The sequence below is a fragment of the Neopsephotus bourkii genome, unplaced genomic scaffold (genome assembly GCF_033783945.1).
Source record: "Neopsephotus bourkii isolate Nb327-2 ecotype Australia unplaced genomic scaffold, CSIRO-AGI_Nbou_v1 NB_1491, whole genome shotgun sequence".
Taxonomy (NCBI): domain Eukaryota; kingdom Metazoa; phylum Chordata; class Aves; order Psittaciformes; family Psittacidae; genus Neopsephotus; species Neopsephotus bourkii.
This window is the reverse complement of record NW_026901967.1, coordinates 294,985-321,632: the sequence shown is the minus strand read 5'-3', so window position 1 is coordinate 321,632 and position 26,648 is coordinate 294,985. Positions and strand designations below refer to the sequence as shown.

The window sequence follows — 26,648 nt, the reverse complement described above, 5'->3', positions numbered from 1 at the left end:
TAACTAAGAATAAGGTTTTTTCTTTGTTAATAAGGTGTAAGTTTTCAGGTAAGTCCGTCTCAACCTTCTTCCTAGGCTTTGAGGGCTAAGTGTCATACAGATTTTGCAGTACCATGCATATTTGTCCAAAACTTGTTTGCAAGTATTTTCATTCTTAAACCTATTTGGCATTTGTTATCATCTTTTGCTTTTTTTGTTTCTTACTCTCAGGTCTCTGGAGTTGTTCTTTGTTACTAGTCAAAACAATAGAGGAGAATACCTGGCCGATGGGAAGTCACCACATCTCTGTCGCAAGTTTTCTTCTCCTCCCCCCTTGTCACTCTCCAGAACATCCTCACCTGTCAGAGCCCGAAAACTGTCACTGACCTCACCACTGAATTCACGGATTGGTGCCCTTGACCTCTCTGCTTCATCTGTGGCAAGCAGTCCTACCTCAACCTACAGCCCAGCCACTTCCCCACCACCGTCAGGTAGCAAAGTACCGCTGGACCTTAGCAGGGGGCCCTCCTCTCCTGAGCAAAGCCCTGGCTCCATAGAGGACAGCCTGGAGAACCCTCGTGTTGACCTCTGTAACAAGTTGAGGAGAAGCATTCGAAGAGGTATTATATACCCACAAAATACTGAAAGCTTTTTTTGATAAATGGTGCTGTCTCTAAGGTAGGCTTGACTTCTATCAGATCACTGCTGAATTGTTTTGCACATCTCTTTTTAACTCCTTATCAACGCAAGTTGTGTTATGAAACCGTACTTTGCTCTCTGTTTCTTCTCTAGTAGAAGCTGTGATGAGTTGTTTGTTTTCCTTCTTTGTAGGAAAAGCAGCGTGTTTGTTTTCACTTCAGGAGAGTGATAAGGAGAATGGCAGAAGGAAATATTTGAGGCCAGTTGTGTTTCCTGAAGCGAAAGATCTTGGGGTTGCACTGTTACTGTAGGAAATAAAACATTAAGTTAGAAAGAAATAGGGATGTAAAGACAGAACAGCTTTAACATATTTACATAACAGGACTAGTTTTCCAGAAACTGACCCAAACAAATAATTTATGTTATGTACTTGCTACATTGGTGCTATTCATACCACTTGGTTGTAATCCATCCAGAAGGTAGATGTCTAAAATAGATTAATTGCTCCTGTGTGGAAGCCTGTTTTCCTCTGTGGATTGTGTAAGGCACCTTGGAATAGCTACTGCTTCCAGAGGTCTGAAGTTAGTTGATAAAAACCTCAATGTTGGCATCTAGAAGGGGATCATTGTATTTATAGATGGCAAAGCTCTAATCTCACAGAAGGCATACTTTCTCATAGAGAAAGTAGCTCTAATCTCATAGGATGCAGAAGTGTGTGCTTATTTCTCATTGCTCTTTCGGTATGAAGGGATGGAGTGAATTAGAACTATATGGTATTTTTTTCTAATCTTTGTTACATTGAACAGAAAATAAGGAAATAATAATTAAAAAAAAATCTGTTTTGTTCCTGAAGTTCATGTTTAGAAATGATCTTACATGGCCTGACTTACAGTCTGAGGAATTTGAACTTTGAATCTAAGCAAAATTTAACTCAGCTTTACTTGCAAGTACTTGTAACAATTAAAATTGATATAATCTGAGGGGAAAGAAGTAAAAGATTACCAACCATAAACTGAGAAAAGCTGTTCCTTACTGATGAATTGAAATAAGTGCCCTGGTAAGACATTTGGCCGTGTACTATTCAGAAGGATTGCTTTTACAGAATGCAGTCAATTGTTTAACAGAAGAATGCTTTTAACAGGCAATTTAGCCACCTTAGCATTATAGGAGTCTATGCTTGCCGATGCTTTATGCTTTCATAAAATGCTGATTGGCTGTTACACTTAATCCTTATATTTCTGTACACTTGATGTTATTAAATGAGTAGTGTAACAGACTGTTTATATATGTAAAATATAGTATTTAGTATGCACATTTGAGCAAATTCTTCTTGTGTGTTAATATAACCACATTCAAATCAATATGATAGCACAACATGTCCCAAAATATACAGCATGCATTAAAATTAATTGTACACAGGTAACTGCAGTATCAGACATAATGTTCTTTGCTACATACTGTAAAGGAAACTAGTAAAGAATAGATTATTCTGGCCTAGTGTTAGCAGTAGGCATGGCTGCATAGGTATTTGTATTTTGTATTCCAGTCTATCAAAGCTGGAAGTGTCATCTGGGCAGTGTAAGGAACATTTGGAAATGGCAAGAACCTCATATAAATGCTAAATAACCCTCTGTGCAGTGTCTCCAGTCCCTCTGGGGAGCAGTTTGCACTCCGTTTGGAGTTTGGAGAGAGGTAGCTCAGTTCTGCAGGGGAAAGTCCTTTTGTCACCCAGCTGCATGTAGCATGTTGGGGAAGAGAAGTAAGTTTAGAAAAAAATCTCACAAGGAGAATGGAGACGGGTAGTAATAGAACTACAAAAAGTTAATCTGCATGTTTCTTTTCATACATAATGTGCTTCTTCACTTCTGAAGTTTCCTGGGTAAGGAGGCCAGTTCTACTTAACCAGGAGCTACCAACCCATTACAGTTAATACTGTTGCTCTGGTAGTGCCTCATTTTCAAGAAAACAACTGTGGCTTGATCTAAATCCAATATAACCATACAGATTCTGCTCCCCAGGACATATTATTATGGTGGTTGTCTTCCTTCAGTGTTGTCCATTTCCATCCTGGAGTCACCTTCTTCACCTACTTTCAAGGCTGTTGTTTTTTTTTGAAAGTTTTTTGTTTACAAAGTTTTTTTTATATATATATTCTATATATAACGTTTGTGCTGCAGTCACAGTTGTCATTCATATCAAATCTATGATACATTTTATCAGCCTCTTTTCCCTCATTTCAGGAGTTGTATTTCTGCCATTCCACTTTTGTTCTTCTAATAGAAGAACTTCTTCATAGAGTAATACACCTTCCAGGGCTGTTTGGCTATATCATTAAGGAGGTTTTAGTTACACACAGTTTTCCAACACAGAAAACTTTTCCTAGCTCATATAAAACCTATGACTTCAATTACCCTTATTACATGTGTGTTCCACTGCAAATTCTGCTGTCTTCTCCAAGATATTTTGAAAATTGACAATTTGATGATTTTCACCAAGTTCTTTATTTATGAACTTTTATGTGGCTATGCCATTGGTGCAAAACTTTTCCAGTCCTTTAACTCCACCCAAAGGATAATTATTACTGAGTCTTCCTAATGCAAAAATTCCAGAAACAGTACCATTTAAAGCAGCTATATACCAGAGATTAAACATCAACAACTTTGCGTTAGAAGGTATTTAGTGGTACTAGGCTGGTATTGAAATACTGGTATTAAGTGCTTTCAATTATTTAAATTTAATTTTTTAAACAAGTGAAGTCCCCTTTGATGCCCATATTCTTTTTTATCAATGCAGCACAGCTCACATTGTTCAAAGTTTATCACTTGCAGACTTTCCGTCTTTAGGTGTTTGCAAACATCCACATACTCTAAAATCTTGCAGAGGCACTCAATATCTGTAAGACAAACTAATCAGACTATGCTCTTGTTCCTTAAAAAAGCATATCTTAAATCCCCATACCGTAGTTGCCTGTGGCCTCTTCATATTTTCAAAGAACATTTGTACTTTATAAATACATGAATATAATAAAATTAATGTAACACATTATAATACAATATATCTGATAATTAAGTTGTTACATATTTATTTTTAGATACTATATTATTGCATTAATATACACTAATATAAAACCATAGAATCAGACTACCAACTAGGTTGGAAAATACATTTAGGATTATCAAGTCCTATACACGTTTATACGCATGAAAGAGTTGTAAATTATGCATGAGCATCCCTATATTAACATTGATTCTGTTTTAAAGCAGCAGTTCTAGAGTCTGTGTCAGTGGACCGGACAATTCCTGAAAGCACCTCAGCAGTGGACACCGCAGAGCTTTCCCCATGTAGATCCCCTTCGACACCACGTCATCTCCGCTATCGTCAGCCAGGAGGTGAGAACCTGATGTTTCTTTCCCGTCAGTCACTTTAGAAGAGTTTAAATACTGCAGCTGTAATCTTTGCAGGGTGTTAGAAAAGAATGATGCTTGATTAATATGTTCTGTTTGTATTTTTCTTATTTCTCAGGTATTGAAAAAAAAAAAGCTATTAGAATGTGAATTACACTGGTTAATTTGTATAGTAATGTATGGAAGCATACTGGGACTTCGCTGTGATAAAATGTTCTTAAATAGTTCAAGCAGGATGTGCCAAAGTTCAAGACTGATATTGAATAAGTCCTATTCTAACAAAAATCTCAAAACCATCACAGATTTCTCTCAGCTACTAAGGGGCATATTTTGGGCACCATATGTAATCATGAAATACACAACACCCATGATCGTTAATGGGGAGTGGCTGTGACTTGTTTCTTTGTATAACACTGAACATTTACAGATGGTGTCACATTATTCATTCCAAAATTTGAATAAACTGCTCAACTGAAAAGGAAACTGAGAGCTGGAGCTCCTCGAATAGCTCTCACATGGCTCTTTGTAACCATTAGCAGATCTGTGAGCTACGTCCATGAATGCTTAAAATGTTGCCATCTCATGCAAGCCAGATTTCTAGGCAGCTATTTCATGCTTGAAATTAAAACAAAACCGGAGTAGAGTCTAATCAACTGCTAGGAAGTTGCTGAGACATTTAATTTCAAACCAATAGTAATCATCTGTTACTGGGCACTTTCATGGTGCGATGGCAAGATTTGGGAGTTGGAATCTCTGTGGAACACTGCCTCTTATATGAGTTGTAGTCAGAAACAATTTTCATAGCATTAACTATAGAGAAAGCCTAATACAATTTGCAAAACTGTACTCACCCTAGACAGTGAACTGGGAAAACAGGTGAACCTAGCTATCAGTAGTTGGTGTACGTGCTTAGTTCTCTAATATGATTTTTTGTTTAGGTTTCTTTTCTACACCATTGGTTCTGTCTCACCCTTCCCCCCCCCCTTTTTTGTCTCTCCCCCCTTTTGCCATTTGATTACTGCTTATTCCTCACCTTGGCAGTGTCTTAGATATTTTTTCCATAGCAACATTAATTATAGTGAAATGGAAATAAAACTTAAATCACAAATGTTAATAGGATATTTTTATTTCCCTTAACATAAAGGCCTCTTGCAATGAAAGCATAAAATGTTCACAAAGAAAAACATTAGTGAAGATTTAATATCTTATTGTTGCTTAACTTGAAAAATACAAAAAAGTACATAGAAGTTGCTAACTTTTCCCTGCCTTTCCTTTACAGTCCAAACTGCTGACAACACCCACTGTTCGGTCTCTCCTGCTTCTGCTTTTGCCATTGCTACAGCTGCAGCAGGGCATGGGAGTCCACCAGGTGAGAAATATGCTGCGCAAAAGAGAGGTAACAATAAGATCCATAGGTCTCAGAAGGTATATTAAATATTTCTTATGAACATACTTACCTGAATCCTAAATAGTCTCCGATTTGTTACTTTAGTCTGCTGGTGGTTTGAGTCTGGAAACCTGGCCTTTGTGTGGACACTGCAGTACATCATTCACAGATAGTTGGCATCTTGACTTCCAGTTATATGGACATTATGAAAATACTTGTAATGCATTTAATTTGAAAGTGAAATTGACCCATAAGAATGACTAAAACAACTCAGGACAGGATGATCAGATACATCCACCACACGCATACCTGCTGTGACAGCCTGGAAACTCTGACGAATGAAGCAATTCATGTCACCAATGAGTAAAATCATCTTTTAGGCTGTTTATATAACACACTGTCCTGGGGACTTGCCAGCAACCACCACAACATAAACCTGAAGGAGGGAAAGGATGAGAATTTATTCAGAAATATATTTAGAACAAAACACGAAACCTAGCAAATGTGGAGTGCATACTATACCACATACCTTCAAGAAATGGGTGAGCTTCTGTGCCTTTGTTTTGTAGAATCTAAGGAAACTGCCAAATCAGTGAGGTTTTGAACAATCATGGTGTAAACCAATGGTAGCTTTTCTTTTTGACTTAAATCAGAATTATATTTATCACTCAACATTTTCAGTTCACCATCTATTGATTGGATTCCTGTATTCAGCTATTTCATTGATATTTCTAGTTCAGCCTATTACTCAAAGATTAATATTTTACATATATGCAGTTGGCTAAACATCTCAATCATACCTTTTTTTATTTATTTTTTACTATTCACTTAAAATTTAAGGTTTTTATTTTGAAAATTACCTTTCTTATGTTCAAGTTTGGTATACATAAGAGCAGTTGTGCTTAAATAAATTATGGCAAGCGTGAACTCTATATTCCTTAGAAAGCAGCTATGTTGTCTGCTGACTGGAGGTATTTAGTGCAACTGAAATTACTTGATTTAAGTTCTCAATTTGCTTGCTGCCTTGCTGTGTACCCTTTGATATATTAGTGTCTTCCACTGAGGCCTGTCCTAGGTTATGTTACAAATAAAACACAACTCCTTTAAAAGTCCATAAAATCACTTTCACTTTGCATTGGCACACTGAAGCCCATGGTTCATTTTGATTTTGTAGGGAAAAACATACTTCAACTGTAAATTAACATCTGACTTTTTTCCATTATAATTGTTGGAATGTCAAGAAACTGCTTTGTAGACTGTCATCTCAAAATCACTCATGAAATTCTGTGCAGGTCAGTAAATTGTCACCACTGATTACAGTTGGTTTTTGTATTCACTGTGTCTAAAGTTGTGGTCATCCACTTGATGAGTGAGTAGGCATCATGAGAAAATAATTTCTGGATAAACATAGATCAGTGCCTTTGTTACTCTTGCGTACTTCTGTGATCTTTAGATGATCACAAGAGAGTAATGATAGTTTTAGCAACTTTATGAACCTGTCAGAAACATGCATTTAGCAAAATTTTTGTTTGAAATGATTAATGATCTCTGGCTTTGGAATTAGGCACTACAAAGGGATCATTTTGCAGTACGAATTAATTCCAGTATGTTTACATACTGTTCAAAAAATGCAGTAAAATACACTGTTTTTTCCCCCCTAGGATCAATTCAAGTAAGAACTACTGCTTTTGTACTGTTAAAAGCACAGCTTTTCAATATTTGTAGCATTGAAGTAAAACAGAAATAAAATCTACAAGTACGCAATCAATTGAAGGAATATCAAAGCATGGGAATATTCAAAAAAAACCCCATCATCCGTAACATTCATAAGTACTTTTTTTCTTTATGTTGCCATTTAAGCTAGTTCTGCATAACAGATCATTGTCCTGGGTGACTTAAAGAACAGTAAGAAGGTTCTGCAGCAAATCTAACAGGAAAAGTGTGTGCTGGGGAGTCTCAGGAGACTGAGCTGGAGCAAGGCTGCCCATCTGTAATCAATACAAAAATACAAGGCTACAAACCACAGCTCAGACAGCTTAATCACCTGGTTTGTAACTTGATGCAATTAGAATGATAGAATCAACTAGGAAAAGACCTCCAAGATCATTAGGTCCAACTTTTACTCCAGGACTGCCAAGTCCACCACTAAACCATGTCACTAATTAATCATAGTAGATATGGTATTAATGTTGCAGAGCCATGCAGTTCAAATTTGGGTGATTAAAATAATAGTATTTCTTCCCCAGGTATGTACTATAGTAATTATGTGGGGTTTTGTTAAATAATACCTTTTTTTCCCAGTGGGCTTCTGTCTCATTCACTGCATAGGATGGTCATGATTTAGAGCAGTTGATGTCATCTACCTGGACTTGTGTAAAGCGTTCGACACCGTCCCACACAACATCCTTGTCTCTAAATTGGAGAGACATCAATTTGATAGACAGACCATTCAGTGGATAAAGAACTGGCTGGATGGCCGCACACAAAGAGTTGTGGTCAGTGGCTCAATGTCCACCTGGAGACCAGTAACGAATGGTGTCCCTCAAGGATCACTGTTGGGACTGGTCTTGTTTAACATCTTTGTCACTGACATGGACAGTGGGATTGAGTGCACCCTCAGCAAGTCTGCCGATGACACCAAGCTGTGTGGTTCAGTTGATCCGCTGGAGGGAAGGAATGCCATCCAGAGGGACCTTGACATGCTTGTGAGGTGGGCTGATGCCAACCTCATGAAGTTTAACCATGCCAAGTGCAAGGTCCTACACCTGGGTTGGAGCAATCCCAGGCACAGCATCAGGTTGGGCAAAGAAGAGATTCAGAGCAGCCCTGCGGAGAAGGACTTGGGGGTGTTGGTTGATAAGAAAATGAACATGAGTTGGCAGTGTGCGCTTGCAGCCCAGCAAGCCAATCACATCCTGGGCTGCATCAAAAGGAGTGTGACCAGCAGGTCGAAGGAGGTGATCCTGCCCCTCTGCTCTGCTCTCGTGAGACCTCACTTGGAGTATTGTGTGCAGTTCTAGTGTCCTCAACATAAAAAGGACATGGAACTGTTGGAACAAGTCTAGAGAAGGGCCACGAGGAGGGTCAGGGGACTGGAGCACCTCCTGTATGAAGATAGGCTGAGAAAGTTGGGGCTGTTCAGCCTGGAGAAGTCTACGTGGAGACCTCATCTCAGCCTTCCAGTATCTGAAGGGGGCCTATAGGGATGCTGGGGATGGACAGTTCATTAGAGACTGTAGTGGCAGGACAAGGGGTAATGGGTTAAAACTTAAAACAGGGGAAGTTCAGATTGGATATAAGGCGGAAATTCTTTCTTGTTAGGGTGGTGGGGCACTGTAATGGGTTGCCCACAGAGGTTGTGAATGCTCCATCCCTGGCAGTGCTCAAGACCAGGTTGGACGAAGCCTTGGGTGAGATGGTTTAGTGTGAGGTGTCCCTGCCCATGGCAGGGGGGTTGGAACTAGATGATCTTAAGGTCCTTTCCAACCCTAACTATTTTATGATTCAGTGATTCTATTCTATGATTTTATGATCCCTCAGTGAATCAGGTCTGGGTAGTGTATGAGATTTATGGCACTTTTTTTAATCCTTTTTTCAGTTGGTCATAGGCGTCACACTGCAGCAGACATTATGATGTGTGCCATTTAATATATTCCTATGTGGAATGTAATGGAATTGCAGGTGAAATTCAGTGTTGATAAATACTACATGATATGCATGAGGCAAAACAGTCAGAGCTCCATAACTGAAAAAATGGGCTCTGTGCTGGATGTTGGGGTGGTGAGGCACTGTACCTGTCAGCACCAGTCAGGACTGAGATCTAGGATTACGATAGATAGTTCCCTTAAATGACATTAGTGCTCAGTAGGAGCAAAAAAGATAAAGGGAGCATGAGAAATTATTAGGAAAGGGACAATGATGAAAGCAGAGAAGACCTTTATGCTACCACACTATAAATCTCAAATTCGCATGTGTATTGAAGACTCTGTACAATTGTGGTGTGTCCTGTTTTACATGAAGGAATGAGAACTAGAGAAGGTTGAGAGCTTGCAATCAGTGATAAGTGGAAGTATGAAATGGCTTTTGTGCATTTGAACTTTAGGTTAGAGATGACTTGGAGGGTTGATGAGAAAGTTCTGCAAAGTCACGGATGTCATAGGGAGAGTTAGGAGGCATTTGTTGCTTTCTCTAATGCAAAGAGGTAGGAGTCATCAGATGACTTGCATGAGGCCATGATTCAAAACAAACACAGGTTTGTGGTTGTTTGTGCAATGAGTAGAAAGTCTGTGAGATTCTGCTGAGGGACATTGTGAAGGGAAGAGACTTACCTGGGTTCAAAAAGTGGGCAGATACTTGCAAGCAACAGTCATTAGTAGTTACTAGAATGGCAACCTATAGTAGGGTCAGAAGCTGAAATCAGCTGGAGGTTGTGGGAAGGTATTTGAAGCCAAAAGTCATTTGTGTGTCTTCAGTTCTCACTGTTCCCTCAAGCTTCAGGCCAATTTTGGCTTTGTTTTATTTTGTTTTGTTTTGGGGTTTTTGTTGTTTTCCCAGGGTATGAGCTCTTAGTTCTTCTCAACCTTCTATCTTCCTGTTCTGATTGTTTAGCAATGAATTGAGGCAAGCAGATTAACAATCTTGTAGCAAAGCTCTATAGTCACTCTACCAGAACCAGACATAAAGAATATTTAATCATCTTGTGCAGAGAATGCTGGCAATAACATTTTATAATGATGTTACCATGCAATGAAAAGTTTAAATAATCGTAAGTATGCAAAATTCTGATCAGATGTCCCATGGCATATGATGGCTTTGCATACTGTTAGGTGAGCACCTAGGGGAACACTGTCTATGTTGGTCCTGTCTGCAGGCTGCATGACAGCACATGGCTTGATGGGAAACCAGGGTTAAAACACTTTTGAGTACTTTGGTCTACTTTAGGTATTGGTCCACTTCCCCCTTTGGATGCAACCTGAATGAAGTGCATATTAGCAGTGCTCTTAGACTTCCTCATTCCCACTGTGGTGGAGCGGAGCTGTGTTTTTTCTGCCATGCTCATCTGTTGAGTTAATTTGCTATCTGGGTGCATGACGTATACATGTGCCCCTAGCTGGGCCCTAGGAATAGTTGATGCTTGGGTTGCCCAACCACACTGTATGCTGGGTGCCTCATGGCTTGCTCCACTTGAATCGATGCTAGCTTCCAAAAGCAACGCAGAAGTTATCTAGCAGTTCTGCTCCAATGTCTGTCTTATAATATGGAGAAGTTCCTACAAAAATTTTAGTGCTGCTGGTCTCATCCTAATGAATACTGTGCTGATCTCTTGTTTTAGCTCTGCCATGAGAGTTAGGTGGTCTTTAAGTGCAACTCTACCTCTTTAAGTGGAAGCCCCACCTTTTCAGGACTGATTTCCTTCTCTTTGAGATTCTGTCACACAGCCAGTGTCAAGAGGAATGAAACTGGCAATGTTGGAGAGGAACCTCCTGCCAAAATACTCACCAACCATTTGTAATTTTGCTGCAAAAATCCTGCAGATGTTACAGGAATTAAGTAAGAACAGTATAACAAATACAGCACCCACAGGAAACCTAGCACTAGATAAAACCAATTTGTATGGATGAGTATTTATTTCATCCATGGCTTGTAGAACTTAAAAATTTCCCTGGTTTATCTTTGTACAAGTCTTTCAAGCGTATTTTTGCTGGTTTTTAATCCTCGAATTTGTCTTTATGTCTACTGTGCACAGAATCAGAGCACTGTGCCAGGTTCAGGAAGACATGCATTTTTAAAAAAGAAACATCTTTTGATACTCATTTACTGGAACTATTTGCTCTGCATGCAGACCCTCATATTTGCTAATTCTCATAAACTGTGAAGGTGCTCTGTGTGACTGGGGGAGATTCAAACTTCACTTACAGTCTCTGAATAGCTGTATGAATGAAGCCAAATTAGCAAAATAATGCAGTGTTGAGTTTGTAAATAATGAATAAAGTAAACAGTACTTACATAAGCTTAGCAAAAGTACAAATTTCTTCTCTGCTAAAAATGCCTAAGACAAATTGAAGAAAATAAATAGATAATTTTATATTTAAATTAATCTACTGAACATAGGTTTCAAGGAGATTGTTTTGCCAAAAGCTTAAATTCAAAGTCTAAACTGAAGTTTTTATATTTTGGAGCAGATAGACACAAAAAACTTTGAGAAGGTTTTTTTGTCCCTTTACTCAATCAAAAAATCCTCATCATAGAAAACAAATGTTAGACAAGAAGCAAATATTTAAACCCAAACAAAAGGCTTGTTCCCTAATGAACACTGCAGCTTTATTTCAATAATTCTGTCATCTAATTGTGAGCTGGGCAAGTCAGCATTTCCAGCGTGCTGCATGCTTCAAAGCTGCCTCCCTCCTCCTACAGCATACCGATCCACGCTGTAGAGAATGTACTATTTTTCACAAGAACAAGGTGACATTATGGGAGAGGATGGAAGTGGGATGGAAGCTTCTGGTTGGCAGGAGGGTCTGGCTTCTTTAGTATAAGCATTTGTTTTTTAAAATACATGTGGAAGGGAGAGCAAAGAGTGAGAAAGAAGTAGGGAAAAAAAGAGCCTTTGAGGGAGTATCTCTGACAGATATGACTTGTACATAGGAAAATCTGCTCCATGCAAGCAAGGAGGAAAGATGGACTTATTCCCTCTGATTTTAGTGATTTAAAGGAACAATTAAAATAACAGCTTGAAGCTTTGAATCATCTACATAAAAATGAATTGCTCATATACTATCCATTTCAATTAATCGCCTGCACATATCTCTGGGGCTAAATTACCTTTGACTTGAGTTATTTACCTGAGTATTGTTCAGGAGAGAGCATTTTTCCTAAAGCTTCTCTGTTTCACATTTCGTGCCCTATCAAAGAACATTTTGAAAGATCTCTCAAACTATCAGTCTGAAAATCCTTTCTTATGCATAGAAAGTACAGACAACTCCTCTTTTCACAAATCCACTCTGGTGCTTCAGAGAAGCAATCTTAATCTAGATTGCCCTTTGTTTTAGGCTAGCAAGCCTAATCAGCCTGTTTACCACAACATTTTCTGATATTATCTGTTTTTCCATAGTTCTTAAAATCTGCCTGTAGAAGTAATCAGTCCTTTGCAGCTGCGGCAGATTTTCAACAAAGCAAGCACAAAACCTGCTTCACTAATTTGCTAGCTGGAGCTGCTAAATGCAAGCAGTGTCCTCCTACAAAGCAATTCAATATGCCTTGGCATACAAAAGTATGTCCTGGTGCCACTTCCATACACTGCCACTGAGTATTTTCCACTGTTGACAGTGCATCTGCATGGATGGTCCTGCAATCACATCACTGATTAGGGAGGGGTCAAATTCCTTTCTTATTCTTGAACTCTGTATAAAAAGGTAGTTGTATGTTAATTTCCACTGATAATCAGTTATGCATTTGTGCACTGATTATGTGTATAAATTATGCATTTGTGATAGAAAAGACTAACAGAGGGAAGGGCGTAATCCTGTTAGAGTATAAATGTCTGATTTATTTTGACTTAGCTATTTTTGTATTCTTGATCCTTGCTTGGGATAAAACATTGTAGGGCCTTTCTGTACTTTGTTTGACCAATTCTGAAGTAAAGCTGCCAAACCTCAGTTTTAGAGCAACTGAATGCATTTGAGCATAAACAGTATGCCAGTGATTAATTTGACAATGTCAACTTCAACAGCCACTGAAATGAATATGGAAAGTCCTCATCTCCTCAGAAGCTCTGTAGGAGTTTGTCTGCCATAACATAGAACCATAGAATGGTTTGGGTTGGAAAAGACCTTAAGCTCATCTACTTCCACCCCCCTGCCTCACCCTAGACGATGTAGCCCAAGGCTCTGTCCAGCATGGCCTTGCACACTGACAGGGATGGAGCAATCACTGCTCCTTTGGGCAGCCTGTTCCAGTGCCTCACCACCCTCATAGTAAAGAACTTCTTCCTTATATCTAACCTGAACTTGCCCTGTTTAATTTTAAACAGATTACACCTTGTCCTATTGCTAGTCTCTGATGAAGAGTCCCTCTCCAGCATCCTTGTAGGCCCCCTTCATATACTGGAACGTATATAATGTACCCCAACTGTAAGAGCAATAACAAATATAAGCGAACTTTCGTAAATTATAGTTATGATTTCCACAATGACATATCTGTTGAAAGCCACATAAGAACTGAAGTTGAGCCAGGTGACTCCTGTGAGCTGTCAGGCTCACACACTTTACCCCTGCTTGATTACTGTCACAATATTAGGTGAATAAAAATCAGCTACTAGTAATAATTCATGTTTCATAGAAGTTCACATTACACAGTGGGTCATGTGTAGTTTCTTGCCTTCTGATAAATCAGGCGTAGATTGATGTAAGCTGACTGCTAATTTTAAAAGGCCAAAATTGGCATGAGAAAATTTCACAAAAGTTTTTAACAAGACTTGCTTAGCTTATTTTAGGTTGTGCCCAGTGGTGCTATTATGCAGTCATTCAAACTACTTGCCAGCTCCCAGTGTGACGATATTTTTGTTTTGTTTGTTCTGGCATAAGACATAATTGGAGTAATGGAATGACACAGCTTGTGCCAAATGATACAAGGGAGATCAGACCCTGTGTGCATGTTCACGTGTCCGTGTGTAGTTATACATACGACTGTGCCAAGAGGAGGCACTGTGGCTGTACACACTGCAGCCATCACCACTTAAGTTGAATAGTATGACTTGGAGATGTACTGTACAAAATAATAAAGGTGTACACTCCCAGTGGGATCCCATTAAAATGGACAAACATGTAGAAACATACATTATGCTTTTAACAGATACAGTATTTCCTCAGTCTTGCACACAGATTGATGTGAGCATGTAGTTCCACATTCAAGGCTATCAGCTGTACTATTCAGGGACTATTTCCCTGATTCTGAACAGAAGCATAAAAAAGTGGCATTATGTTTCCTGAGAGTAGGCATCTGAGTTAGTGTGGAATTTGGTGAAAATGAGGATAAATCGAGGTTCACAGCATAAATTATTACATTTATACCCATTGTGAGAAGGCAGGCAGAGATTTCCTTGCTATGATGAATGGTACGTGAAAGATGAGCGGTATCTGATCATGATGTCAAGATGGATCCTACATTGTGTGGACAGCTGGGTGATGCACTTCTGTGTTGTGCTGTTCTAAATTCTTCAAATTACATCAGTAGTTATAAGCTAGCTTCTGGAAAGGTATATATATGTTTCTGGCTTTGTACATAAGTATCCATGTCTAAATCAAGACCAGAAAATGTGTGTCTTTTCTAGTTGATATTCTAGTTAAGCCGTAAACATTGTTATTAGTAATAGTTACGGTAATTTTGTGCTCTATCAGTTTTCTGGATTATCACATCTCATTTCTTGTACTTGAAAGCTTTATGGAACCTTTTCCTTATAAATTCAGATCCGAAATAAAAGGAAAAAAACCCCAACCCACCATGATGGTGATAAAACGCAACCAACAATCAAGATGCAAAGCATTTAATTCTTTTGAATCTGCAGCTTATCCCAGTAGGGCTACTCTTCATAGGAGTAATTTGGGTAATTGGCTGTGTTGCAAGTATCACAGACTGTTTCTAAATGCTGGGAAACAGACCTTAATTTTAATGGTAATTCTTCAGGTCATGGAACTTCAAGATTGAATTTAACAGCATCTAGGCTCCTGTCAGAGATACAGGATGCTATCAGTTCATAACTGAAATCATTGTTTCAGGCTGTCAACTTCCAACTGGATAAAATCTAGTGTCAGAAATATTCTGTTTGTGATTCCCAGAGTGAAGGTCAAGTACTGCAATTGGCCAATTTGGTTATTATAAAAAGTTTAAAATATTATTATTATAGTGATAGGACAGATCAGAAAAAAGGATACAAATTAAGCAAGCATTCAAAGTGCAGAGAGAGTCACCACTGTGGATGTAGTGGTGTCCCAAGGGTCCATAATCATCATTGGTGGTGGCTGTCCCCCAGTAGCGATTACTTTTCCCTCTTTCCCCCCCCCCATTAGGGGGAAGTACCTCTGTTCTTAATGTCACATACTGCACGTTCTGGGTGCTCCCAGTTTCGCTGGTCTTGTAGCCAGTTCTTCAACTGTGCATGTCTGTCAGCAATCCTTTCGATAATGGGCAGCAATTCCTGAAACCAGTGCTTGAGATAAGGGATGGTGGATGGAGTTTTATCTCAGCTCCTCACACCCATCTTCAAGATAACAGACCTCAGCTCCTCACACTGATCCAAAGCAGTGGAGCCTGATTTCAGTTCAGTTTCTCACACAGGCATGCTTACCAATCTTGCTTCTGTTGTGACCCTCCCTGCCCCCTCCCCCAAGAAAGTTTAGTTCCAAGAAAAGAGTTGATGTTATCCTCTGTTACCCTCTTCTGATCTCTTTACACAGGACAACCATTTTCACTTGTCATTTTTGTTTGACTAATGGCTCTAGCTAGGAACTGGGAAAGTAAGTAACAGTTCCCTGGTGGGAACATGTTTTAATGATGTTTCCAGACCAATTTATGCAGATTCAAGGTAGTTTGAGAAGCACTGAGATCTGAAAATTAGACTTCCTTGGAGTTCTCCATTCCCCAGAACTCGAGGTGAGAAATACACAATGATTTACTCTACAGCTGATGCTGTTCTCTGTTAAAAACGGCTGTGTGACAAATAACCACTGGCTTTTACCCAACCAGCTTTCTTTCCTGGTGGCTGGAGTTGCCCAGATGTCGTTACCAAAGTAGAGGTGGCGAGCACATGTTGTGCCCAACCCACTGGGGTTAAAAGAATGGGGTTAAAAGGGATGACAGTCCTCTAGCAGGGGGGGACACTTGCTCTCTGTTCCATTTTTAACACTTGTTCACAAGGCTGCTTTTATGAGACATCTGTGTATGTTTTCTCCTGCCAGAGGATACTTTACTGGGAAATTCTTAGAAAAATGGAAATCAAGATTAAAATTAATTTTCTTGGAATCTGCCTTCTAATTCAATAACCCTGAACGTTATCTCTTTCCTCTGAATATTCACCGAGTCTATAGTGCATTTTAATAGACTTCTATTTTTGTTCCTGAATTAGGACCCTTTGAATTTAACAAAATTGTTGCTTAGCAATTTTAGATAACTGGCTAGGCATTCATGTTCAAATTGGGTTGAATCTTCTCTTGAAGTTTTATTAGAGCAACATCTTTGTTTTAAAATAATGACTTAAAAAGTTAGCATTAGTTTTGTCTCAAGTGGTGCCTATCCTTGGGAGTTAAGAGCCAGAGGAAAATGATGATTTTTCTTCATTTTAGCAGAAATGTAAGATACCTTCTTTTTTTATATATGTTTCCTTCTCTTGAATAAATTTCTTATTCTAGTTCATTAAGGGAGCTGACTACTGAGGAAAAAGGTATTTGTGCTGGACATTTTGTGAGTTACGACAGTGTGAACCATGTGTTTCCTGACCCTAAGTCCTGAGCAGTGGAAAGGAAAGCTCTCTGCATCATAGACATGTGCAAGCAATCTGCACTGAGAGAAAAATTCCTTCTTTATCTAAGAAAGGAGACTTAAGTACAGTCCCTATCCCTGCCTCCCCAAAATAGGTCACCCCAATCCTACTGTAATAGATTGGATGGGATGTGTTTAATATGTATTTTCCAGTGGTTTAGATAAGCGTCTCTGGCCAGCTTTTAGGTGGTATTTCCCTCTGCTCTTCTGAGCTGGGGAGGAGAGCAGCTGGAATGAAGCCCTGACCACTGCATGCAGAAAACCAGCCCTAGTATGCTGACGTTGCAGGCAGGGAGTTCAACCAAAAGGTCTGGGTTCATAATGAGGGCAGGTTTGTTTAGATTCTCTAATATCTTCCCTACATTTGGTGCACTCATTAATGTTTGTAGGGTGGGAAGAAAAATTCTGGGAGGATTTTTATGTGAGGTTCTTTTTGCTTCCTTCACTTTCCTCACTCCCCCATTGAGACTAACTGCATAGTTAATTGCATAATTAATATTTGTTTATGCTACTATTGAGTTGCTACTATTGATTTCTGGCCCAGTCATAAGTGGTCTGGAAGCTGCATATGAGATGGACGTTTTGTTCAGAGATTTTTTGTTGACTCGTGTGCATCCTGCCAATTTTTGCTTTGCGTGACAGTCAACTCTCTCTTCACAGATGGTCTGAAAAATTATACATTTGGCTCTTTGCAATTATCGCCTCCTTTCCATTTAATGTTTACTCTTATTGTCATTTAAAAAATAATGAATAATTTTGCATACAACATCCGTCAGGCTGTGCAAAAGCCCAGACCAACTAAAGGAAAAAAAAAAAATCCAAAAGCACTTTTTACAGTTTTCTATTTCTAGCTATACATTGACATAGACTTCATTTTAACCTTTCCTTTGTGGCAGGGCTCACTGAGAATTTTAAAGATCTGAAAGCTTACTTATAATAGTTCTTGAAAAGACTGAGCGTCATGCAAAAAAAGATCTGCTATACTCTTCATATTGCTGATAGAGCAGGTTTAGAGTATAGTCGTTGTGTAATTAAAGAAATCATGAGGTAGATATCACTTGAAATGCAGAAATACATCAGTAGGTAAAAATTGCTTTTATGTACCCTGAAGACTAGGAGACATAGCAGGAACACTGGCAAATTCACTTGGCTGATGTACACATTCAAAGAAATATCACCTGCAGTGTTGCCATTCTTGTTATTACTCATGAAAGATAATTCAAACATTATTGCAATAAAGTAAAAGAAGTGACTAAGATGTACTAAAACAGTCACAAATATAATTGTTAAGGTAGGCTGTTAAAAAGGGCTTTTCTTCTTCTTTGTCAATTGCTCCCCATAGTTCTTTTATATAAGTAAGTCATAGGAAAAAATCTGCCGTCCCATTACACATTTGTCATGATACTGTGCAATCTGTAAACACAATTGGCAACAACAGCCTCTGAAATTCAGGATCTATTCTTTATTAGAGATATATCTAAAAGCATAAGATCTGGGTGGTTTTGCGTAAGACTTCACTGGAAGAATTGGACTAGGAGCTTACACTGTATGCAGGCACCCTAAAGTCTAGTACTAGGTTTTGGTGATGACATTAGCTCCGTGTTTGCTCTCTTTGCTGTTGCTGAAAGAAGAAAAGAATAGGATGCTGTTGAGTGGTAATGGAATTACTGCTGTTTGCAGTTCTGGAAAATGCATCCTAAGAAGTACAGTAGTCTAAAGCTTTAGACTTTCTTCCAGTTGTGAGACTGATGTAGTCTCCCGAGAGAACATCCCTAGAATGTGTGCCAGTTTGCCAGTTTTATCTATTGCAGTAACCCTGTTTTTAAGGATTTCTTTAAATCACAAATTTTCTAATTCAAAGAGTTCTTTGCATTTAAAGGAATATTTTCGTTCTTTGTGGTATTCATGTTTTAACCATAAATCTCATATTCAGTATATAGTAATATAATAATACTTGTCAGATGAACCTTAATGTTATTATTAGGAGTTAGAATAGTGTCTTGGTCATAAGTATGTTCTTTAGCTACTTGCCTTTTTCCCCCATCCATTAAACTAAAAGTATTTCACTGGACTGAGATATTTTTAGACTTCTGGATTGAGTTCAAGTTTGCAGTATAGTCATGACATAACTGCTTTATCTCAGTGCTGTATTCTTTAAATTTTTCTGATTAGAAAAAGCCTTTCTAAAGCAGAAGTCATTTAAAAATAGTTTACCAACCTCTCTCTTAAATGTCTTGCAGAAATCGAACAGAGTCAGTATAGCTCTATCTGTGTTACACTATTGTACATCAGCTGGTGCATGTGAATCCATGGGATTTACCTTACTAAGACTATAATCCCTTCACTTGATTTGATAGTCAGATTGTATTTGTGGTGGAGGCTTTAGGCAGAAAAATCAAATACATACTTGGAATTACTTCTGACGTGAGTGGTTACAACAGGGATTTTCAGTGGCATATTTCTTAGAAAAAATTATTTCATGTGTCCCAAGAACCAGTGAAAGTGAAATTAAAAGCCTAAAATGCATTGGACACTTGATTTCTTCTGCTTTTTAATAACTACTTCTTCTGATGCTGTATGAGATTGTAACCGTTTGTGAAACTCAAATCCTGGCATAGTGAATGATCACAAATGCCTCTCTTCTAAAAGATCATGGCTAGACTTGATACCTCTTACTTTCAAGTCTCAGGCTGCTCACATAGGATCACAGAATTGTTTAGGTTGGAAAAGACCTTTAAGATCACCAAGTCCAACTGTTAACCCAGAACTGCCAAGTCCACCACTAAACCATGTCCTTAAGTGCTATATTTACACATCTTTTAAATACTGTCCAGAATGGTGACTCCATCACTGTCAACAGTTAATTTCTTCTCAGTGAGGCTGTTTCCTCTTGTCCTTTCACTTGTTACTTGCTATATAGAATCCTCCTTTCAGTTTGTTGTAGAAACCAGTAAGGTCCCCCCAAGCCTTCTCTTCTCCAGACTAAACAACCCCAGTTCCCTTGGCTTCATTATGGTTCTGAATATGTACATTTGCTAATTACAAAACCAAAAACAACAAACAAAACAAAAAAAAAAAACCCACAACAAAATAAACAGCTGTATTATTGATCAAATATGCTATTCTGTATACAGTGAGTGGGAGTTCATCATCTTTATGCTTCTTTTCATCAAAGTTAATATGATCTTTTTCAGCTCTGCCATTCTTCATCTGGCTAGTGTTTCTCAACCTGATATTATAATTAATGAAATCAATAGGAAAACACAGAACCACTGGCAGGTTAGATTTTTTTTATCAATATTGGGCCACTCGCTCTCTGACGTATTTCTTTGAAAATGTGTAAAACTCAATTTCTTGCTTGAGAATGTATGACCAATAAAGGTCGGTATTTTTATTGAGTCATCCAAGCTTTTTTAGCTATATCAAAAAAAACTTTTTTGTAATTGGGTTTTCTTTGCTGCATATATGTTGGGAAGGCTTTCTTTTTGGGCTGCATACATTGGAGAGGCCATTTCAGTTTTAATCTGATGAAAACTGAACCAAGCCTGGGGTTGGTTTATTCTTTATCCATGTCAGAAAGTAACAGTGATGTCTGCCAAGCCTAAGATTTCAGGATTTGGACCACACTGAGACATGAAACTGGCCTACAACTCATGAGCAAATTTATCAGAAGAAAGAGGAAAAAAAAACAATCCACAAGACAGAATCGCATTTGACTTTTCTTTTGATTTTTTGTCTTTCATCTCAGGAACCATGAATGTTCCCCTTCCGCCTCCCTGGGCCTCTGTGGGGTTCGGTTTAACTTCGTCATAAGCTGGAGTGCAATTTCATCCTGTGTTAGGTGCCAACATGTCTTCAGTGCTTGACTTCAGAGTATCTCAGTGAAACTGACATGTAAAATCTTTTTCTGAAATCATATTTTTTGCTAAGAAAGACACCAGAATTTTGTTGAAGACACTTCAAAAAACTTACCCCTAAATCTTGTGAACAGAATTTTATTTTTTTTTTATAGATAAACCCTTAAAAATAGATGTATCATCAAAGATTTCAACAATTTAATTGCTGTGGTCAGGAATTGTGAACTTCTGCATTAATGCAGAAAACCAAAATTCATAAGCATAAAGTATATTATTAAGTATTAAAGTATAAGTATATTCATAAAGTATAAGTATAGTTGCTGTTATTAAACTAAGAGGTTTTGACATGCTAAGAAAAATATGAAAACAAACATGCAGCATTAAGTTTCTTTGACAATACATGGTGCAAAATTTAACATAATGCAAATGTTTCTCTTGGGCGAGGTGGATTTTAAAGAGGAAATAATGTAAATTGCTGATAGAGTCAGGTTTGTTCAGTAGAAGAAGAAACAGGAGGATAGAATTTTGTTGTAGGGACTTCTTAGTAGCTTTTGAGGAGGGGGCCTGTCCTCTGTCTCACGCTGAATGTGGTGAGATCCTTGGATATGGTCCTGAGTGCAGCAATGTGCAGCAATTCCACACATCCTACCTGTAGGCATTGATTTTCTGTGGTTTTTGCTTTATGAATGAGATAGATGATGATACCTACTACTGAAAATTGATTTAGAATTTTACATAAGAAGAGCTGTCTATGTACAGGGTATTCTCATAATTTAATCTGTTTTTTTTCTGCAGATGTTGAGATTTATGTCTATTCAGCATCTTTTTTTTTTAATCCTCAATGACAGTGGAAGCTGTAAAGGTATTAGTTTTGAATATAGTGCACATAAAAAAAAATCTGAAGGTGAAACTAGGTTTTGCATAACATAATCTGAAGACAATAGTGATTAAATTACACTGAAAGAAGTAATTCACTAAATCTAGCAATGCTGGCAGGTTAACATTGTGTTTGACAGCCTGTGGTAAAAGATCTGCATCACTGTTACATGAAGAAAATTTGTGAAAGCTCTGTATATTAATCTCAACAGATACTGAGGAAAAACATTGCCTGAAAGCAGCACTCACTGAATCAGCTGCCCACTAAAATGATTAATGATTAGAAATACTGCTGATATTTCTAATGTGGAAAGATTGCTTCCCTCAGGAGATAAGCAGATCTTAACCTAGAAGTGTTTCAGGTTATTTCACCTTGGGGTCTGGATGTTAGCAGTCCCATCCAGAATCCCAATTAAAATACTGCAAAGGTTGGCACCCTGCTAGATTGGACCCTTCAGCTCTCGTTTCCTGGAACCACAGTAAAGATGAACTTAGAAGAAATCATGCCTACTTACCTGCTGATTTAAGTGTAACATGTAGTTAAGCCCCAGAACTGCTCAAGGATATCACACTATGTGAAGAACAATTCCAAAACTGCCCCTTTTAAAGATTGTTTCCACCAGGATTTGCTTCTGGATATCAAGCTAGACAAAATTTCATTTAAGGCCTGGGGAACACAGGCTGGAAAGTTGCTGAGTGGAAATGAACCTGGAGGTGCTGATTGATGGCTGCTGAACATAAGCCAGCTTGTGCCCAGGCAGCCAAGAAGGCCAACAGCATCCTGGCCTCTATCAGCAATAGTGTGGCCAGCAGGGCCAGGGCAGTGATCATCCCCCTATACTGGGCACTGGTGAGGATGCACCTTGAATCCTATGTTCAGTTCTGGGCCCCTCACTACAAGAGAGACATTGAGGTGCTGGAGCGGGTCCAGAGAAGGGAAAGGGAGCTGGTGAAGGGCCTGGAGCACAAGTGTGATGGGGAATGGCTGAGGGAACTGGGGGTGTTTAGTCTGGAGAACAGTAGGCTCATGGGGGACCTTATTGCCCTCTAAAACTGCCTGAAAGGAGGATGGAGCCAGGAGGTGTCTGATCTCTGCTCCCAAGGAGCAAGCACTAGGACAAGAGGAAGCTGCCTCAAGCTGCACCAGGGGAGGTTTAGGCTGGATGTTAGGTACAATTTCTTCCCCAGAGGAGTGGTTAGGCACTGGAACAGGCTGCCCAGGGCAGTGGTGGAATCACCATGCCTGGAGGTACTTAAAATATATGTAGGTGTGGCACTTAGGGACATGGTTTAGTGATGGACTTGGCAGTGCTACATTAACACAAACAGTTCTATGATTCTGTGATTCTATTCTGTTAACCTTTCAACCTACCTTGATTATAGCCAAATGGCTAAGAGTGCTTCCAAGTACAGCTCATGGACAGGAATGATACTATGCTAGGGAGTGTATAATCAGAGTTAAAAACTAATCCTAGCCCCAAAACAGGTAGAAAAAGTATATGGGTTACAATAGCGCAGATGCCGAAATGCTAAAAAGTTAACTGGAAACTGGTAGGATGCTTCCAAGATATACTTTAGAGGTGTGGTGAAACCTTTGTTCATTGCAGATCAACATCATACCTGAAGCCTTGGCTTCCAGTTCTGGTCTGTGGATCAGCATCCTTTCTTTTAGCTGCATAGCAGGGTTAAATGATGACAAAATTTCATATTGCAAACTTTGCATAGTCACTTAGTGCAGGTCCAGGTTCACACTTACATATGGACAGGCAGGGCAGGTGATGTGTGGCTCAGCAAGGTTCTGGCTGTCTCCTGTTTTATTGCGGTTGGCAAGAGAGCTTGAATTTCCTGCTAGACCAGAACCACTGTCAAATATTGCAGACACAGAGAGAACTGGAAGATTTGGGTTCCCGTTTGTCTGCAGCGTAAACAGCAGCAGACACATGGGTTATCCAAACTGGTGACGTGAACATGCAGAATCAAATAAGGTTGTATAGTGGACTCCTTGAAATATGCGTAAACAAGTAGGCTATGCATACAGAGTAATTGCAGTTGTCATGGCTGCTCAGGGTTTTGTATGGAGCTACATTAGGAGAGAATTAAGTGGGCAGAGAGGGAGTGGAGGAAGTAAGGAGCAGCAGTAAAGCTGATGCATTAGAAGGAATTTTCACTATGAAAGGTGCAGGAAAGACTGATGACACCATCAGCATTCAGTGATGCCTGCTTGGATAGCTTCCGTAGTGGCTTCATCAGATCTTGGACTGTGGTCATCTCCTCTTCGCATTTCTGTCCCAAAGCCCAAGTGGTTTTGAAAGTCACGAGGAGCAAAACCAGTACTGGACTTACTTTACATGTTTCCAACTCTATATGATGCAGCTGTGACAATAAGTTTATTGGGAAGGGGGGAAGGTTGTGTTTTGTTTAGAACTTTTCCATGAAAGTTAGAACAAAAATTAACAATGCTCACTGATTTGACTTGCTTGCAGCTGATACTTTTTCTTAGTTTTGTAAGATTCTGAAATTAATAGCAGTCTTCTGTGCAATTTGAATGTTCTTGAGTAACTTTTCTTTTACATGTTGTCACCTTTCAGTTAATGAAAAGGTCTACTCAGTGACTGTAAGAACTACTGAGATTTCTGTGGCTTTCACCTTCAATGTTCACTAACTTTTTCTTTAGATTTCTGACACAATTTTCGTACATTGGGAATGATGCAGTCCAGCACTTTAAATGGTGGGGGTTTTAGCTGTTGCTGTACTGACTGGAAGGGAGCCAACATACCAGTTTTCAACAGATTTACTGGTATCTATGTATGTGTAATTTACAGAGTCTTCTGATGTATAAGTGAATAAATAAAATAATGGGGTCTACTGTCTATAATTTTAATGAAAAATTAATGTATATAAATCCAGTTAAGCTTATCTAACGAATAGTAGCAGTTATTAAATAACTTTTAATTTTTAGACGAATTAATTAATCTGTGCCTGTTGGGCATTTTAATGATAGGATGGTAACAGTATCTACCTCATGTTGACAGTCCTGGCTTTGGCTTCAGTTACAAGTTAGTTCAGGACTGAAATGCTAACAGCTGCATTCTAAGCACCACCATGCAACAGGTTCACACTTTGCAATGTCTTCTGGTGGTAAACCTGGAGAATTATAGAATCATAGAATGGCTTAGCTTGGAAAGGACCTTAAGACCACCCATTTCCAGCCCCCTGCCATGAACAGGGACACCTTCCACTAGACCAGGTTGCTCCAAGCTCTGTCCAGCCTGGCCATGAACCCTGTGAGGGATGGGGTAGTCACAGCTTCTCTGAGCAACCTATGCCAACACGTCAGTGCTCCCACAGTGAAGATTTCCTTCTTTATATCCCACCTAAGTCTCCCCTGCACCTGTCAATGATGACTTCTACACCTCTGTCTTCATGAAGGGTAGTCCTTCATCTTCATCTCTTGTAGTGCATCTCCAGCATTGCCTAGAAGATTGTCACCGATTTTTGAAGTTGGAGTATGGTCAATCCCTTTGTCCTGAACTGATCCATGTTCCTTCCATGGCTGCAGAGTGTTGAAAACCATGTCAATAAGGCCCTTAGTGGCATGGTTTAGTGATGGACTTGGCAATCCCGGGGGTAACAGTTGGACTTAATGATTTTAAAGGTCTTTTCCAACCTAAATGATTCTATGATTTGCTTGGAAATAGCATGGTAGATTGTAAAAGAGGAACAGAGAAAGATGCATTTTTTTTCTGAGCATTACAAGTCCCATTACCTTTGTCCTGCTCCAGCCTCAGTTGCCTCAAGAAGGTCCAAGGGCTCCATGCATTATTATCTAGTTTTACTGGCTCTGGTTTAAGGCCTAACTCTGCTGAGCTGCTGTCAGAGCCACTCAAGCTGGAGCCTGCCTGAGGTCTGCTGTTACTGAAAACAAGTCTTGAGGTAAATCCAGACTTCCAAATGGAAGAACTCTGAGCCAGTATATAGAGAACATTGGATATTCCAATCCATTTCTATGAGATTTTCTTCAGAATCAACCTGCAGATTTAAGTCTTGGACAGGAGTGTTTCTTCAGGACTTTTGGATCTTTTTTTGTTCCTATAAAGAATAATAAATGCTACAAGGTTTTTTGTGAAGAAAGAAGAAAACACATCCTGGCTGAGTGGTTTGGTATTTAAAAACAAGGTCAAAATGAAGTGAAAAGATATGCAGTTTTATTTTGAAAAAAAAATAAATAAAGTATTTCACAAATTCAGTTATTTATTTGAAGTCCTGTACCTGAAGATGTACAATGAATCACCCACTTGGAGTTAAATTCACTTGTGTGTCTGTGTTCAGACTCCTCCCAGAGAAATGTTATGATCTAAACATGTGGTCGATGAGGTGGGTGAGGAACTGGCTGATATGCTGCAGCAGAGGATGGTGGCAAATAGCTCCTTTTCAAACTGGCAGCCTATCACTAGTGGAGTCCCCCAAGGATCAGTATTGGGCTCACTGTTGTTCAGTATCTTCATAAGTTATCTGGAAGACGGGATCAAGTGTAACCTGACCAAGGCTGCTGACAGTATCATACTGAGTGGGGAAGTGGACACGTTGGAAAGGAGAGCCACCCTGAAGAATTACCTGGATGGGCTGGAAGAGTGGCGTAGTAAGAACCGAAGTTCTTGTTCAGCAAGGACAAGTGTAAATTCTTGGCACCCTTGAAAACATACTTCAGGACTGCAGCAAAGGCTGGCGTCTGCCTGGGTGAGAGCAGCTCTGTGGAAAAGGACCCGGAGCTCCTGGTTGACAACAAGCTTAACAGGAGTAAACAGTGTGCAGCTGTGGCAAAGAAAGCCAATAGAATGCTGGGGAACATCAATAAGGGCATCAGCAGCAGAAATAAAGATGTCATTATCCCACTCAATACTTCTCAGGCCATACCTGGAATACCAGGCTCAGTTTTAGTCCCTGCTATACAAAAAAGATGTAGATGAGATGGAG

The 26,648-nt window shown here is 39.2% G+C and overlaps 1 protein-coding gene across 2 annotated transcripts in view; it reads left to right on the top strand.

Annotated features, from left to right (window-relative positions):
* RASGRF2 (Ras protein specific guanine nucleotide releasing factor 2) overlaps positions 1-26,648 on the top strand; it is a 140,770-nt gene that overhangs the window by 87,774 nt on the left and 26,348 nt on the right. Inside the window, exons 15-17 of one of the 2 annotated variants that reach the window (XM_061369282.1) lie at positions 211-599; positions 3,882-4,007; positions 5,302-5,391. In XM_061369282.1, the coding sequence (XP_061225266.1) occupies positions 211-599; positions 3,882-4,007; positions 5,302-5,391 (605 nt within the window). Of the gene's footprint in view, positions 1-210; positions 600-3,878; positions 4,008-5,301; positions 5,392-26,648 lie in introns of both variants that reach the window. The other variant, XM_061369281.1, reaches the window with a different exon arrangement.